Consider the following 13,021-nt stretch of genomic DNA (forward strand, 5'->3'; position numbering starts at 1 on the left):
TCAGTTAGCTTTGCATTCACAGAGCTGTGGAAATTTCCCTTAAAACAGGTTACTTTATACTTTTAGACCAAAAAGGTAAATTTCAGAACCTGTACTTTTTAAGTTGAAGCAGAACTTTTATTTTTGACAAAGTATTTTAGTTAATTTTTTACAAAAGTATATGTGCCTCTACTTAAAAAGAGGTTCTGTGTACTTTAGCAGCCTCTAATGGAGAGTCAAAAATCATCAGTCACACCTGAACACACCTGAGACAGCCCTACAGAAAGCACAGACGTGTTCATGAGTGGAATTTAGAGGTTGGATCATTCAGATAGAACAGCAGTACAAAGTTCAGACTTTGTTGTTCAGTAACTTGGAGATGTGTTTTAGCTCCACTGGTCAGACAGCTTCTATCAGTCCTGCCTCCATCACAGCTGGACTCTGCTCTGACTGGTTCCAGGAAGCAGCTCACCTGTGTCTCAGTCTGTCGAGCGGAGACTCTTCTCCTTCTTTAGCTCTGAACAATCTGTAAGTTCAGACTTTCCTGTTTGTTTCTGCTCTGTAATGTTGGAGAACATGTTCACTTCTTATTTCAGAGCAAGCTTTGATCAGTTTGTGTTTGAAAACAAATATAGATGATTATCAGATTATTGATTAACTGGAATCAATCAACATGATGATCAGCTGATGGTTTTTTGTTTGTTTGTTTCCTTCTCAAACAAACTGCTTCATGTTTTTAGTTCCTGGAATCAAAGTGTCGTCTCCACCTTTAAAGTCAGAAAGAGCAGCTTCCTGTCAGACCTTCCGTTATGAAGCTGTGATGCAGTGTATGTATGAAGGTGTTCAGTGTTCCTTGTGGTTCAGTCTTTTCACTTCCTGCATTGTGCTACAGGATCCAGTTGGACCAATCAGAACCTGCAGTGTGGGATTCTGCTGCTCTTTCAGTCAGACTTCACATTCAGACTGAAATCATTCTTTAAATCATCCTTTAGTTTCTGTTGTTGATATTTATTCATTACATTCAGAGCACAAATGCTGCTGTTTTTCAGGTGTCAGCAGGAGAAGAAACTCTGAAGTGTCTAAAAGTCAGTTTAGAGGAGATGTTTAAGATCAGGGGCTGCATGCATAAAAACTCTGTAAAGAGCTGCTCCTGCTGATGAAAATCTAACCAAATTATTGGAATGGTTGAGAATGAAAGAGTAGATCCTACAAAAGATAAAAGTTATTCAGCAACATGTTAACCCTTAAAAGGAAGGAGGATTTGAGTTGATGTCAGGGGCGTCACTAGGTCTTAAGGACAGGGGGGGGCTTAGCCCCCAGAGATGCACAGGATGTGAGTGAACGTAGCGCACGAGCACAAAACTTCACAAACAGCTATCAAAGGCTGAGAAACTATTCATTATTATTATTTCAGTCTGTTTTTTTAATACAGTACAACAACTATCACAGGTTTGCACACTAACAGCATGTTTACAGCATTAACAAGAAAAAAAATGGCTCCAATTGCGAGTTACTTGGTTGATGGAAGAAAAGAATGCCGTCTGTTTTTAAAGGCTGGCACATGGCTCTATCACTCTGCTGTGACTCAGAGGCTGAAGCTCGTCTTTTTCAATTGACATTGTTTGACACAGCCAGGAATGCAGCCGACGCAGTGCACTACAGGACGTTCCACATGAGCAGCTGCCCACAGGCACTGTTAGGGTAACAGCTACCTGGTAACTTGGATGCTTGCCAGGGGCGGTTTTTGCTATGATCAAAGTGGGAAATCAACCCAGGGCGTAATCTGTGAAAGGGCGCACGAGAGGAAGAAAAAAAAAGTATTCAGTTATTTTTATAGCTGAATATACAGATTCGACTGTTTGGGTTTTTCTAGTTCCAACAATATGTAACAAGCTGAAACCATACAGCATATCATGCAGAAGAAGAAGACAGATGCAGATTACGTCAGAGGCTTTTCACAGAGCAAGTCAAGTGCGTGTTCAATGAAGGATGGAATATAAAAGGTCAAGAAAGTCATCAGGTGCCCAGTTCAGGAAAAGAAGGAAATAAGAAGAAGAGGACCCAGAACCACCACTGATGGTTGCCTTCAGAGAGGGAAACATGTCTGTAATCTGAGACAATAAGATGGAGGGTTTGAAAGAGGAGATGAAGCATCTGAAGCTGTCAGACTCCTCCTCCTCTGACTCAGTCTGAGAACAATGTGGAGTTAAAGAAAACACAGGCATCTGTTTTAAAGGACTCACTGATGTTATGACTGGAAATCCAAAAATGATATGAAATTTGAGTATTTTCTCCATGAAATATCATTGTGTTCACCTTCTGATCAAACTGTTTCATCGTTCTTTGGGGACCTGGGATGTATCTATATTGGCCACTAAGTTACCTTCAGTTATGACACAAGAACATTTACATGAATTCTTCCTGAAGGGCAACAGCTCACAGAGAGGCTGCAGTATCAGTAGCTCCTGCACCAGGAAATCATTTTCCTTTAGAAAATGTATTCCTAAATAAAGCAAGGGTTGTCTGTGAAAACACTAAAATAATTTCCTCCGTACTTGTGCCTATTCAGTAACTGTTATAATAAACATCAATACTCACATTATAAGGACAGCAGGAGGCTGAATCTGTGAAATCATTGTAAAAGTAAAACTTACAATGAAAAGACAAACCCACAGAGTCACCTGATGGAAAAAAACATGCAGAGTGATAAAAGATGCTTCTACAGGTCTGCAATGAACCTGTTTGTCTGGATTCAGTCTGTATTTTCCATCCTGTTTGTTTGTGTTGGATGAAAGATTAACATTTAAATCAGCTGATGGTAAGAGAATCAAGGAGGCTGTTGACAGACAATATATCTTTGGTGACACAGCAAGTGAATCTATAATGACTTTGTATTTACTGTTTCTCAACCTCTTTTTAGTTTATGAAAGTAAACTTTGAATATGATATGAGACTTTATGCAGTAACTTCACTACGACACATGTTGACCGATCTGTTTGAGGGAAGTTACTTAATATCACTAAAGTTTCCTGAACTTATCAGGAAAAGATCAGTTTTCTTGGTATTTGTTTTACAGTTGAACAGTTTCACAGTGATGCCGGGCTGTGTAAAGTCCATCAATCATTCAGATGTTAACATTTCTCCTCCATAGTTAAACAGAGTTAAACTTTAAACTGAACTGGTTAGGATGTTAATTTCAGACAAAACGCCACTCTGGGTGTGTCTGTAAGAGTTTAGTTTCACTTTCCACTAAACTTCCATCTTTTTGTGACGCAGATTATTTGCTCCGTGAAATTCTCCGTCTGAAGGTAACGGAAACTATTTTTAATGTTTGACTATAATATCTGCTGTTGGCAGCTTAGTTCAAGCAGAAACAGACACAATCTGCAGCATCGTCCTTTCTGTTGATTCACTGCTGTAACTGTGAAACTGTAACTGTGAAACTGTAACTGTAAAACTGTAACTGTGGGACCAGCGCCGTGCACAACATGTGTTACTTTTTGTGTTACTGAGTGAGAACAATATGTGGAATAAGAGCAGCAGCAGACTATAAAGATGGCCCAGGCTTAAACACTGAGTTGTTGTTACATGTCAGCTTCAAACTAAAACATGGAGCAGCATCCCAGTTATTATCTGGGAGGGTTGTAAAGGAACTCTTGAGGATCTCAGAACCCCAGAACTTATTTTTCTACATTGATGTTACACCACCAGATCAGAGGAGGAAACATCTTCTCCGAAGGCGACGAATTTCATTTGCTCTTTCATTTATAAGTTATAACCAAAATGATTGAAACAAAGTCACACCCTGTCATCAGCACATTGATAATGTAATACATTTTACTGAAATAAATAATAAAAATATAAAATAGATAATGTAACATATTAGTGATAATGGTGTAATTAAAACCAATGTTACAATAAAAATGTTTTTCATTAACAATCATTATTATTGAAAACAGGCACAAAATCATAAATATGATCATTTATAGATTAGCTGACAGATTGTACAACCCCCAGTAGGGGTCCTTAGGCATGACCCCCTTACCCTATCTGTAAGTCGCTTTGGATAAAAGCGTCTGCTAAATGCATAAACATAACATAACAACAAGGGACTGTTACATGCATACATTTCATTAATAATGAAAACCATTAGACAAGTTCTTACACAATATTGGCATTAAGAGACCATTTCCTAACATTCCTATATTAATTTAAAGAGTTGATTTCAGTTTTAAAATCTTGAAAAGATGGGAAGGATTTGGAGAACCTGGCTTTGTGTTTTCTCAGTAAACCTGAAGGATTAGCAATGAGTTTAGTTTCAGAGTTTTATGTCCACAGTCTTTCTGCAGCAGAGGACATGAAACCGACGTTGAGCTGCTTTGGATTTTAGATCATTTGTTTCTGATTTTGGCTCTTTTCTGAGCAGGAACCCTGCATACTAACCTTCAGGGACAATCTTTATGCATCCACTGTAAGAATGGTCTCTAAAACACGTTTCAGTCCAATTCTACATGCCTGTCCACTGTAAGTTTAAAAAAGCAGATGGAAAGTTAATTTTTAACAGATTCTAAGATTGTGGAAAGTCTTTGTGAAGGATTTATCCCCCTATAACACCCACTGAGCAGAAGTCCAGCTGAATGCATCTGACAGTGCTGTAATAGGTTAACTACAGACCAAAGAGGGTCAGACTTAGCAAAGAATCATATTTCAGAACAACACTGGCTTGTTGATTGGCAGATACAGTCACTGCAGAACTTTATCTGAGCTTTTCTAGGATTTGTAGCTTTTACCTGAGCAAAGAGCATCCACTGTAAGCCCAACCCGCAGTGTGCTGAATTCTGGCTGTTAGCACAGCATCTGGCTCAGTTTCTGAGTGTTTGTCTGGTTCTGTAACTTCATGTGTTGGAAGCAATAAGCTCGATTTACTCTACTTAAAGAACTTTAGCTTTCCTCAACAATTTTCATGTTTCAACTTTACATTTCTTCCATTTCAGAGGAGATCAGTGAATCTTTTATTGCTCTGCATCTCTTCACAGAAACGCTTGTTCAGGCATCACAGAAACTCATTGTGATCTTCAGAGACTTGTTGCTGCTGTTCAGCTGAAGGTAAACCTGGATTAGGAACGTTTTCGTAATTCCTCAGTTATTCAAATTCGTGGACTGGAAAAGTTGTTTGAGCTGAGGATGACTTTACACACAGAAAGGTCATATTTATTGTTTTTTCAGAAATTGCTTTTGAATTTAATTGAACCATTTAATAAAATGGCTGCATATTGTGTGAGAAATATTCAGCTGTGGTTTGTTTCACTCAGTTGTTTTGTGTCTTTCTCACCTGAGTCGTCCTGTAAAACCTGTTCTTATTGGGATCCCCTCCCCCTGCCTGTGCTCATCCTACCAGGGGTGGAGCTCCTGATAATTCCATAAAGCAGCTCACCTGTGTCAGACTGAAGTCTTCTGCAACATTTTCTATAGTTTGAACAAACTATAAGTATGAAATTTGTCTGAAATAACTTTGTCTGTAACCTGTAAGCTGTTTGTTTCTGCTCTGTAATGTTTGGGGAACATGCTCCCTTCTTATTTCAGAACAAACTTTGATCACTTTTGAGTTTTAAGACAAATCTCCATGATTATCAGATCATTGATGAACTGGAATCAAACAACACGATGATCAGCTGATGATGTTTGTTTTCTACATGAAGAACTGATCTTTATAGAATGAAACCATCAGCTCCTCCATTACAGTCAGACCCAGCAGCTTCCTGCTGCTTCCTGTGTCACCTTTCAGAATAAAATAACATGACTGTCAGTTAAATGTGTCTGACTGTAGTCAGTTATGAAGCTGTGTGCAGCTCTGATGGAACATATAATCCACTAATATTGTCTAATTATGAAATTAAGTAGATTCAGATGTTCTGTCTACTTTATGGGTCAGTTTGTGATGTTTCATTCAGCTTTTTCCTTTGTATGTGAGTAATAATCCTTCGTCTTTGTTTATTTTTGTTTGTTGAATTCAACTAAAAGTTAAAAAGTTTCATTCAAGTTTTTATCAGGGACATTTTATTTGTACTTTTAAACATAAGATGGAACCTACTTACAAAGATGGAACCTTCCCAGGGTAGAAGGTTCTGTTATTAACAGCATATTAGTCAGTTTCTGGTTCAGACGTTAAATCAGTTGATCTCCGTCCTGTTTCATGTCAGTAAATGTACGTAATGGTCCATCATCATCATGAGTGTGCTGGGTGGTAGCTCCATGCCGGACTGATGGAAGTACAGCAGCTGATATTTTTACAGCCCAAATGATGGAGAGGAGGATTGGAGTTGATGTGCAGATGAATGATTTGTGTTTCCTCTGCAGATGAAGGTAGAAAGTGTGTGTGAGTTGATGTGAATTCAGCAGCATGGAGCAGTGTGAGGACACTAAAACCACTCTGTGTGGGGAACATGAGAGCCAGAGCAAAGCTCAGAGGTGAGATGACCATCTCTAACTGTCCATGACTCTTCTCCATGTCAGAGCTCAGCACTTACATCACCAAACCACCTTTATTCACAGGAACCAACCTGAACCTGAACCAAGCTGTGTGTCCATGAAGAGCGATCTGTCAATGGGTCGCGAGGGTGACTTCAAATCAGACCAACATCCATCCTTTCAGAGGTGAGCTGAGTGTAAATGTTGTAACAGAGTAAAATGTAGCAGAGTCAGTTTGAACAGTTTTTATTCCAACATGTGTTTAATGTGAGCTCAGCTCTGTTTCACATCCATTTCTATGTTCATATGTGAAGCGGTGTGTGTTGGATGTTTTCCACAAACCTCTGCATGTTCAGTCTCATCTGAGGAGAATTAAAATGTCCTGTATTTATTGTACCTATCTCATGTATTTATTACATCGCTTATATTAATAAAAAACAAATGTAGGACATAAATAAAATAAACTGCAAAGTGGAACTGTTGCTGGTATTTTTGTGGCAGTATTAGGTCACATTTGTTGGACAGCACTGTCACACATTGAGTGGTGTCGCTGGCCGTCGACAAGTATGAGGGGAATGATTTATCTACCCATCATTCCTGTTAGCGAGAAAAGTAAACAAGACAAACGTCGTAATGGCATCAAAAATAAGTTATATTAGTGGAAAAGCAGGAGAAAAAGAAAATGGAGGAAGAAAAACGCTCTAAGGATAAAGTTAAGGCATGTGTTGGTGATGTGGGCCGGACAGCTGGAGGAGTAACATTTTGTTTGTTTATTTGTCCTGCTAGCTAGCTTCGGATAAATGTTATGTACCTGGCTAGGATTTGTTCATTACAAACTCAGCTTTAGTGTTTGCTTCATGAAAGTTTGCTTATATAAAATGAATATGTCACATATGTCACAGACAATAGTCTGTCCTGCCATTGGACTGACTGACTGACTCCAGACTAGCAGGGAGGGAGGGCCTGTTGTTGTTGTCCTGCTCTGTTGTTGTTCAGTTGTCTCGACTTAAAACTATTGACGTTATTTTATCATTATTTAGGATTAATTTACTAAGTTTGGTGTGTTATTTATAGGCCTATAGGCCTATTTATACTCAGATTGGCTTCATGGTGAAATATTTGAAAACTTCTTCACACACTCTTGTTACATACTTAGTAATTTAGTTTTGCATCAGTTTTTTTAGTTTTTGTTGCATTATAGAGACCTTTCCAAGTTCTTTTTTTTCCTTTAGAGCAAAGATGGAGACACTTGTGGAGCACCTGGAGGGCCCTCCAACCCAGGCAGCTCCACCACCTTCAGCAGGTAGGAGTCCAACAGGTTCTGCATGGAGACATCAGTGAGGCAGAGACACATGATGCTCAAACTGACCAATCACAGCCCTGCTTGTTTCTTTGTGGGTCCTTAAGCCTTCAGTTAGCAGTAACTGCAGTAACTGTTAAGAGACTTTAACTATGTTATAAACCCTTAGTACAGCTGCAGCAGTGGGCAAGAGGCAGGGTACAACACCCCACAGGTCAGTCACAGCTCTGATATGTAAGGAAAAACACCAGTTACCATAGTGACAAGCGCCTCACTACAGTCTTACGTAATTTAAATTATTTTAATTTAAAGATCTCTGGAGGCTGCCATTGGTGTGATACCATCATTGAACAGAATGTAGAATAAGTTTTTAGGTAAAGGAGTAAAGTAAAGGAGCCTGTTCTATCCTGCTGATATCTGATCCAACACATCAGCCTTGATATCAGAAAGTATACATCAGATTAAAATTTACTTTGATTTGGTCATTGAATCTCTACATTATTCTGGTCACTGTCAGAGCTAACTCTGCTGCTTATCAAGTTCAGAGCTTCATGTGCAGCTGTCAGGATATTAATGGCAGATAGACTGTATAAAGTCTTAAAGTTTTTATTTTGCTATTGGAAACAAAACTAAAAAGTTTTATTTCTAATTTTGGAAATGCTTCAGATTTTCATCACTACTTTTTAGCATTAGCTTTAATTTATCTTCAAACAGATCCATCCATCAAAAACTATCTGGTTGAATATAGAACAAACCATTTCTGATCAAGATATCTTTGTTCTGAAACATGGACAACAGCTATGACTCTGAGAATCTGGAAGGTTCATAAAACCAAATCCAACCAAATTTACCCCAATTTTTGGAATACTTTGATGTTCAGCCTTTTATATCATAATCATATTGTTTACATTAACACTCTGGTCCCATTTGCTCACTTGGTTTGAGTGTGTGGTATTAGGAAGAAACACTTCTTGGGAAATCTTCCACACAGACCGAGCTCCTCTTCCCTCAGCCTCACAGGTATATGATATCCCCTTATCAACAAAAGCATGATGAAAGCTATGTTCATGACATCATTCATCACTGACTGTCTCTCTGGGCTCCTGCTTCCAATTATCCAGCACTTTACTGTGTCAGCTTTCAAAATGTACATGAACCCCTGAAGTATTCATGATTAATTATTTTTTACATTTCAAGAATTTACTGAAAAGACCAAAGTTTATGTGAGATTCATGTCTATGACATCTTGCAGAGAGCGAACTCAAAAGAATACGAATGGAGTTTGTGACGAGGCTGCCAGCAGAAATCCTCAAGCAGCTGCTTGATGCCCTCTTAGCAGATGGTGTCTTCAGTGATTTGGAGAAAGAAGCAATAATCGAGGACAACCAGACCAGAGCAGATAAGGCACGAAGACTCATCGATGATGTAAGAAGAAAAGGAGAGGAAGCCTGCAGGAAGCTGATGGAACATCTTCAAAAATTAGATCGTACACTTTCCTCTCAGCTGCGTTTGTTATCTGGCCCATCAGCACAAGAAGGTAAAGCCACATATTTCTGTAATAAGGGCTTATATCTTTATATTCAGTTGTATTGACAAGATTAGTCTTTTGGACTAATAATTGAAACTTCTCTTAAAGAGCTGACATCCATGAGGGTCCTTTAAGACCAAGTGTGACATGTGCTTAGCCTGAGTTCAGCACACTGGAGGCAAAGTACAGAGCATAATAGACACATTATTTTGTTGTTGGCAGGCAGGAAGCTATTGGTTGGTATGTGTTGTAGGCTATATGCAGTCAATAAGGAGGGTTAATCTGTCATGTTCCCATTCATGTTGCAATGCACCCCTGCACTGACAGTGATTCTGTGGGTGCAGGAGGGATCTTTGCTAATAATTCACCCACACAACCAGCTTGTCCTCCAGTTTTGCCTTGACTTGCACTTTTCACAGTGACAAACCATAATTGCACAATGCAAGCCGTTGAAGTGAATGGGTTACAGAGTGAAGTGGTGGGATTGTCTTATGACGTCTGAGAAGGCCATTAGTAGGGGAGCAGTGTCATTTTTACAGACTTAAACCAACAACAAATTCAGATCCTGCTGGAAACCATGGAGGATTTGGGAGAACAGGAGCTAAAACATTTCCACTGGTACCTTCAGAATCCTGAGTTACTGGATGTATTTGAAGCCATCAGAAAGTATCGTCTGGAGAAAGCAGACAGACTGGATACAGTGGATGTGATGGTTGAGATGTATACCATTGAACATGTTACATTTTAAACAAGATCAAGATGAATAAAGGTTAGTCAGAGGAAGAACAAAGTATTAAAAAGTATGTGTGGAGCACACAGACGATGTTTTACAGCATCAAACACTAAAAGCTTTACTTTGAAAGTTCAAACTTTGCGGCTCGTTGATTCCACACAGTTGTTATGTGAGGAGGAATTCTTTATGATTGATTTCAGATTAACTTTCCTCCAACAGGACAAGCATCACAGAATGTGTTGGACCTGTCGGCTGGAGCAGCTACATCACCTTCATCAGCTTCATCAGCATCAACAGGTATGTGATGTCGGCAACTCAGAAAAACAAGAAGCCAATCTGATGAGTTACAATAGAGGAAGAGCCTCTGCTCTGTGTTATTTGTGCAGATATGGCATGACCACTGTTGAAATGGAATGGAATCACTTGAACTATATTCCTGTCAGAGAAAAGTGTGAACAGGACAGAAATGATTCAGCACAAGATGGCCTCTCAGAAACATTGTGTGTTCTGCAGTGACTCTTCCATCTAAGGCCACAGATGGAAGCAAACAGCACTTTCAGATGCTCTCACTGTATGGGTCAAAGCTTCAGATTTCACTTTAACTCACTTGTAACTTGTGGTATCATGTGATAAATGAAGGTGATGTACACATTTTATCGTTGTTTCCACAGAGTTCACTTTCTTTTAATTGTTCCCACCTACAGGGCGTTTGAATGATTCTATATGAACTTGAACATTAAGATTTAATTTGTGTAATATCAGTGAAGAATAAACACATTCTTTCATTCCCCGAACTGATAAAACATTATGAGATTAATCTGAAATGATGAAACAGCAGCTTCATTTGCAGTAAATAAGACAAACATTTGAAAGAGGCACATTACAGTCACAACACACATGAACTCCTTACATGGAGTTTGATGACTTATTTTTGACACGATAAACTGCTTAATGACAGAAAAATAATTGTATGTGTTTTTCTGTCTTTCAGAGGCTCTTCACAGGTGTCAGCCTAAACTTAAATCTGCTCTAAATAAGAAGTTCCAGTGTGTGTTTGAGGGGATTGCTAAAGCAGGAAACCCAACCCTTCTGAATAAGATCTACACAGAGCTCTACATCACAGAGGGAGGGACTGGAGAGGTCAATGATGAACATGAGATCAGACACATTGAAACAGCATCCAGGAAAGCAGGCAGAGCAGAAACAACCATCAGACAAGAAGACATCTTTAAACTCCCACCTGGAAGAGATGAACCAATCAGAACAGTGATGACAAAGGGAGTGGCTGGCATTGGGAAAACAGTCTTAACACAGAAGTTCACTCTGGACTGGGCTGAAGGCAAAGCCAACCAGGACATCCAGTTCATGTTTCCATTCACTTTCAGAGAGCTGAATGTGCTGAAAGAGAAAAAGTTCAGCTTGGTGAAACTTGTTCATAAATTCTTTAATGAAGCCAAAGAAGCAGGAATCTGCAGCTTTGAAGAGTTCCAGGTTGTGTTCATCTTTGACGGTCTGGATGAGTGTCGACTTCCTCTGGACTTCCACAACAAGGAGCCCCTGACTGATGTTACAGAGTCCACCTCAGTGGATGTGCTGCTGACAAACCTCATCAGGGGGAAACTGCTTCCCTCTGCTCGCCTCTGGATAACCACACGACCTGCAGCAGCCAATCAGATCCCTCCTGACTGTGTTGACATGGTGACAGAGGTCAGAGGGTTCACTGACCCACAGAAGGAGGAGTACTTCAGGAAGAGATTCAGAGATAAGAAGCAGGCCAGCAGCATCATCTCCCACATCCAGACATCACGAAGCCTCCACATCATGTGCCACATCCCAGTCTTCTGCTGGATCACTGCTACAGTTCTGGAGGATGTGTTGAAAACCAGAGAGGGAGGAGAGCTGCCCAAGACCCTGACTGAGATGTACATCCACTTCCTGGTGGTTCAGGCCAAAGTGAAGAAGGTCAAGTATGATGGAGGAGCTGAGACAGATCCACACTGGAGTCCAGAGAGCAGGAAGATGATTGAGTCTCTGGGAAAACTGGCTTTTGAGCAGCTGCAGAAAGGAAACCTGATCTTCTATGAATCAGACCTGACAGAGTGTGGCATCGATATCTCAGCAGCCTCAGTGTACTCAGGAGTGTTCACACAGATCTTTAAAGAGGAGAGAGGGCTGTACCAGGAGAAGGTGTTCTGCTTCATCCATCTGAGTGTTCAGGAGTTTCTGGCTGCTCTTCATGTCCATCTGACCTTCATCAACTCTGGAGTCAACCTGATGGAAAAACAATCAAAGTCTCAGAAGTCTAAAACACTAAAAGAGACTCTCTTCTACCAGAGTGCTGTGAACAAGGCCTTACAGAGTCCAAACGGACACCTGGACCTGTTCCTCCGCTTCCTCCTGGGTCTTTCACTGCAGACCAATCAGAGTCTCCTACGAGGCCTGCTGACACAGACAGGAAGTAGCTCACAGACCAATCAGGAAACAGTTGATTACATCAAGAAGAAGATCAGTGAGAATCTGTCTGCAGAGAGAAGCATCAATCTGTTCCACTGTCTGAATGAACTGAATGATCGTTCTCTAGTGGAAGAGATCCAACGTTACCTGAGTTCAGGAAGTCTCTCCACAGATAAACTGTCTCCTGCTTTGTGGTCAGCTCTGGTCTTCATCTTACTGTCATCAGGAAAAGATCTGGATGTGTTTGACCTGAAGAAATACTCTGCTTCAGAGGAGGCTCTTCTGAGGCTGCTGCCAGTGGTCAAAGCCTCCAACAAAGGTCTGTAAGTACAGAGATAAATATGTTTTAAATTCTCTGTTTACTTGTTAAAAGGTGAGAAAATAATCCAAAAGTTATTTTTCAGATAATTTCAGTTTGTAGATAACACAGATTCACAGCAAACAGTTACATCAGATCAGTTTACATAAAGAGGAAAGAAACATGCTGCAAGAATGTGGCAACACTTTATGAATGATTATTAATTTTATTAGAATAAAATAATTATTAATTAATTATTTA

The 13,021-nt window shown here is 39.8% G+C and overlaps 3 protein-coding genes across 3 annotated transcripts in view; 1 reads left to right on the top strand and 2 right to left on the bottom strand.

Moving 5' to 3' along the window:
• Window positions 1–13,021, bottom strand: part of LOC140291438 (uncharacterized) — an 873,052-nt gene that overhangs the window by 687,342 nt on the left and 172,689 nt on the right. The window lies entirely within an intron of this gene.
• Window positions 1–13,021, top strand: part of LOC140295152 (NLR family CARD domain-containing protein 3-like) — a 229,674-nt gene that overhangs the window by 211,483 nt on the left and 5,170 nt on the right. Inside the window, exons 2-7 of the mRNA XM_072379638.1 lie at window positions 6,292–6,447; window positions 6,532–6,633; window positions 7,680–7,750; window positions 9,000–9,284; window positions 10,228–10,305; window positions 11,000–12,785. Of these exons, the coding sequence (XP_072235739.1) occupies window positions 6,380–6,447; window positions 6,532–6,633; window positions 7,680–7,750; window positions 9,000–9,284; window positions 10,228–10,305; window positions 11,000–12,785 (2,390 nt within the window). The 5' untranslated portion in view covers window positions 6,292–6,379. The remainder of the gene's footprint in view (window positions 1–6,291; window positions 6,448–6,531; window positions 6,634–7,679; window positions 7,751–8,999; window positions 9,285–10,227; window positions 10,306–10,999; window positions 12,786–13,021) is intronic.
• The window catches only part of LOC140295136 (uncharacterized), a 180,559-nt gene that overhangs the window by 63,219 nt on the left and 104,319 nt on the right, over window positions 1–13,021 (bottom strand). The window lies entirely within an intron of this gene.

This window comes from Leuresthes tenuis, unplaced genomic scaffold (assembly GCF_036924035.1).
Source record: "Leuresthes tenuis unplaced genomic scaffold, fLeuTen1.0.hap1 SCAF_1, whole genome shotgun sequence".
NCBI classification, from domain to species: Eukaryota; Metazoa; Chordata; class Actinopteri; order Atheriniformes; family Atherinopsidae; genus Leuresthes; species Leuresthes tenuis.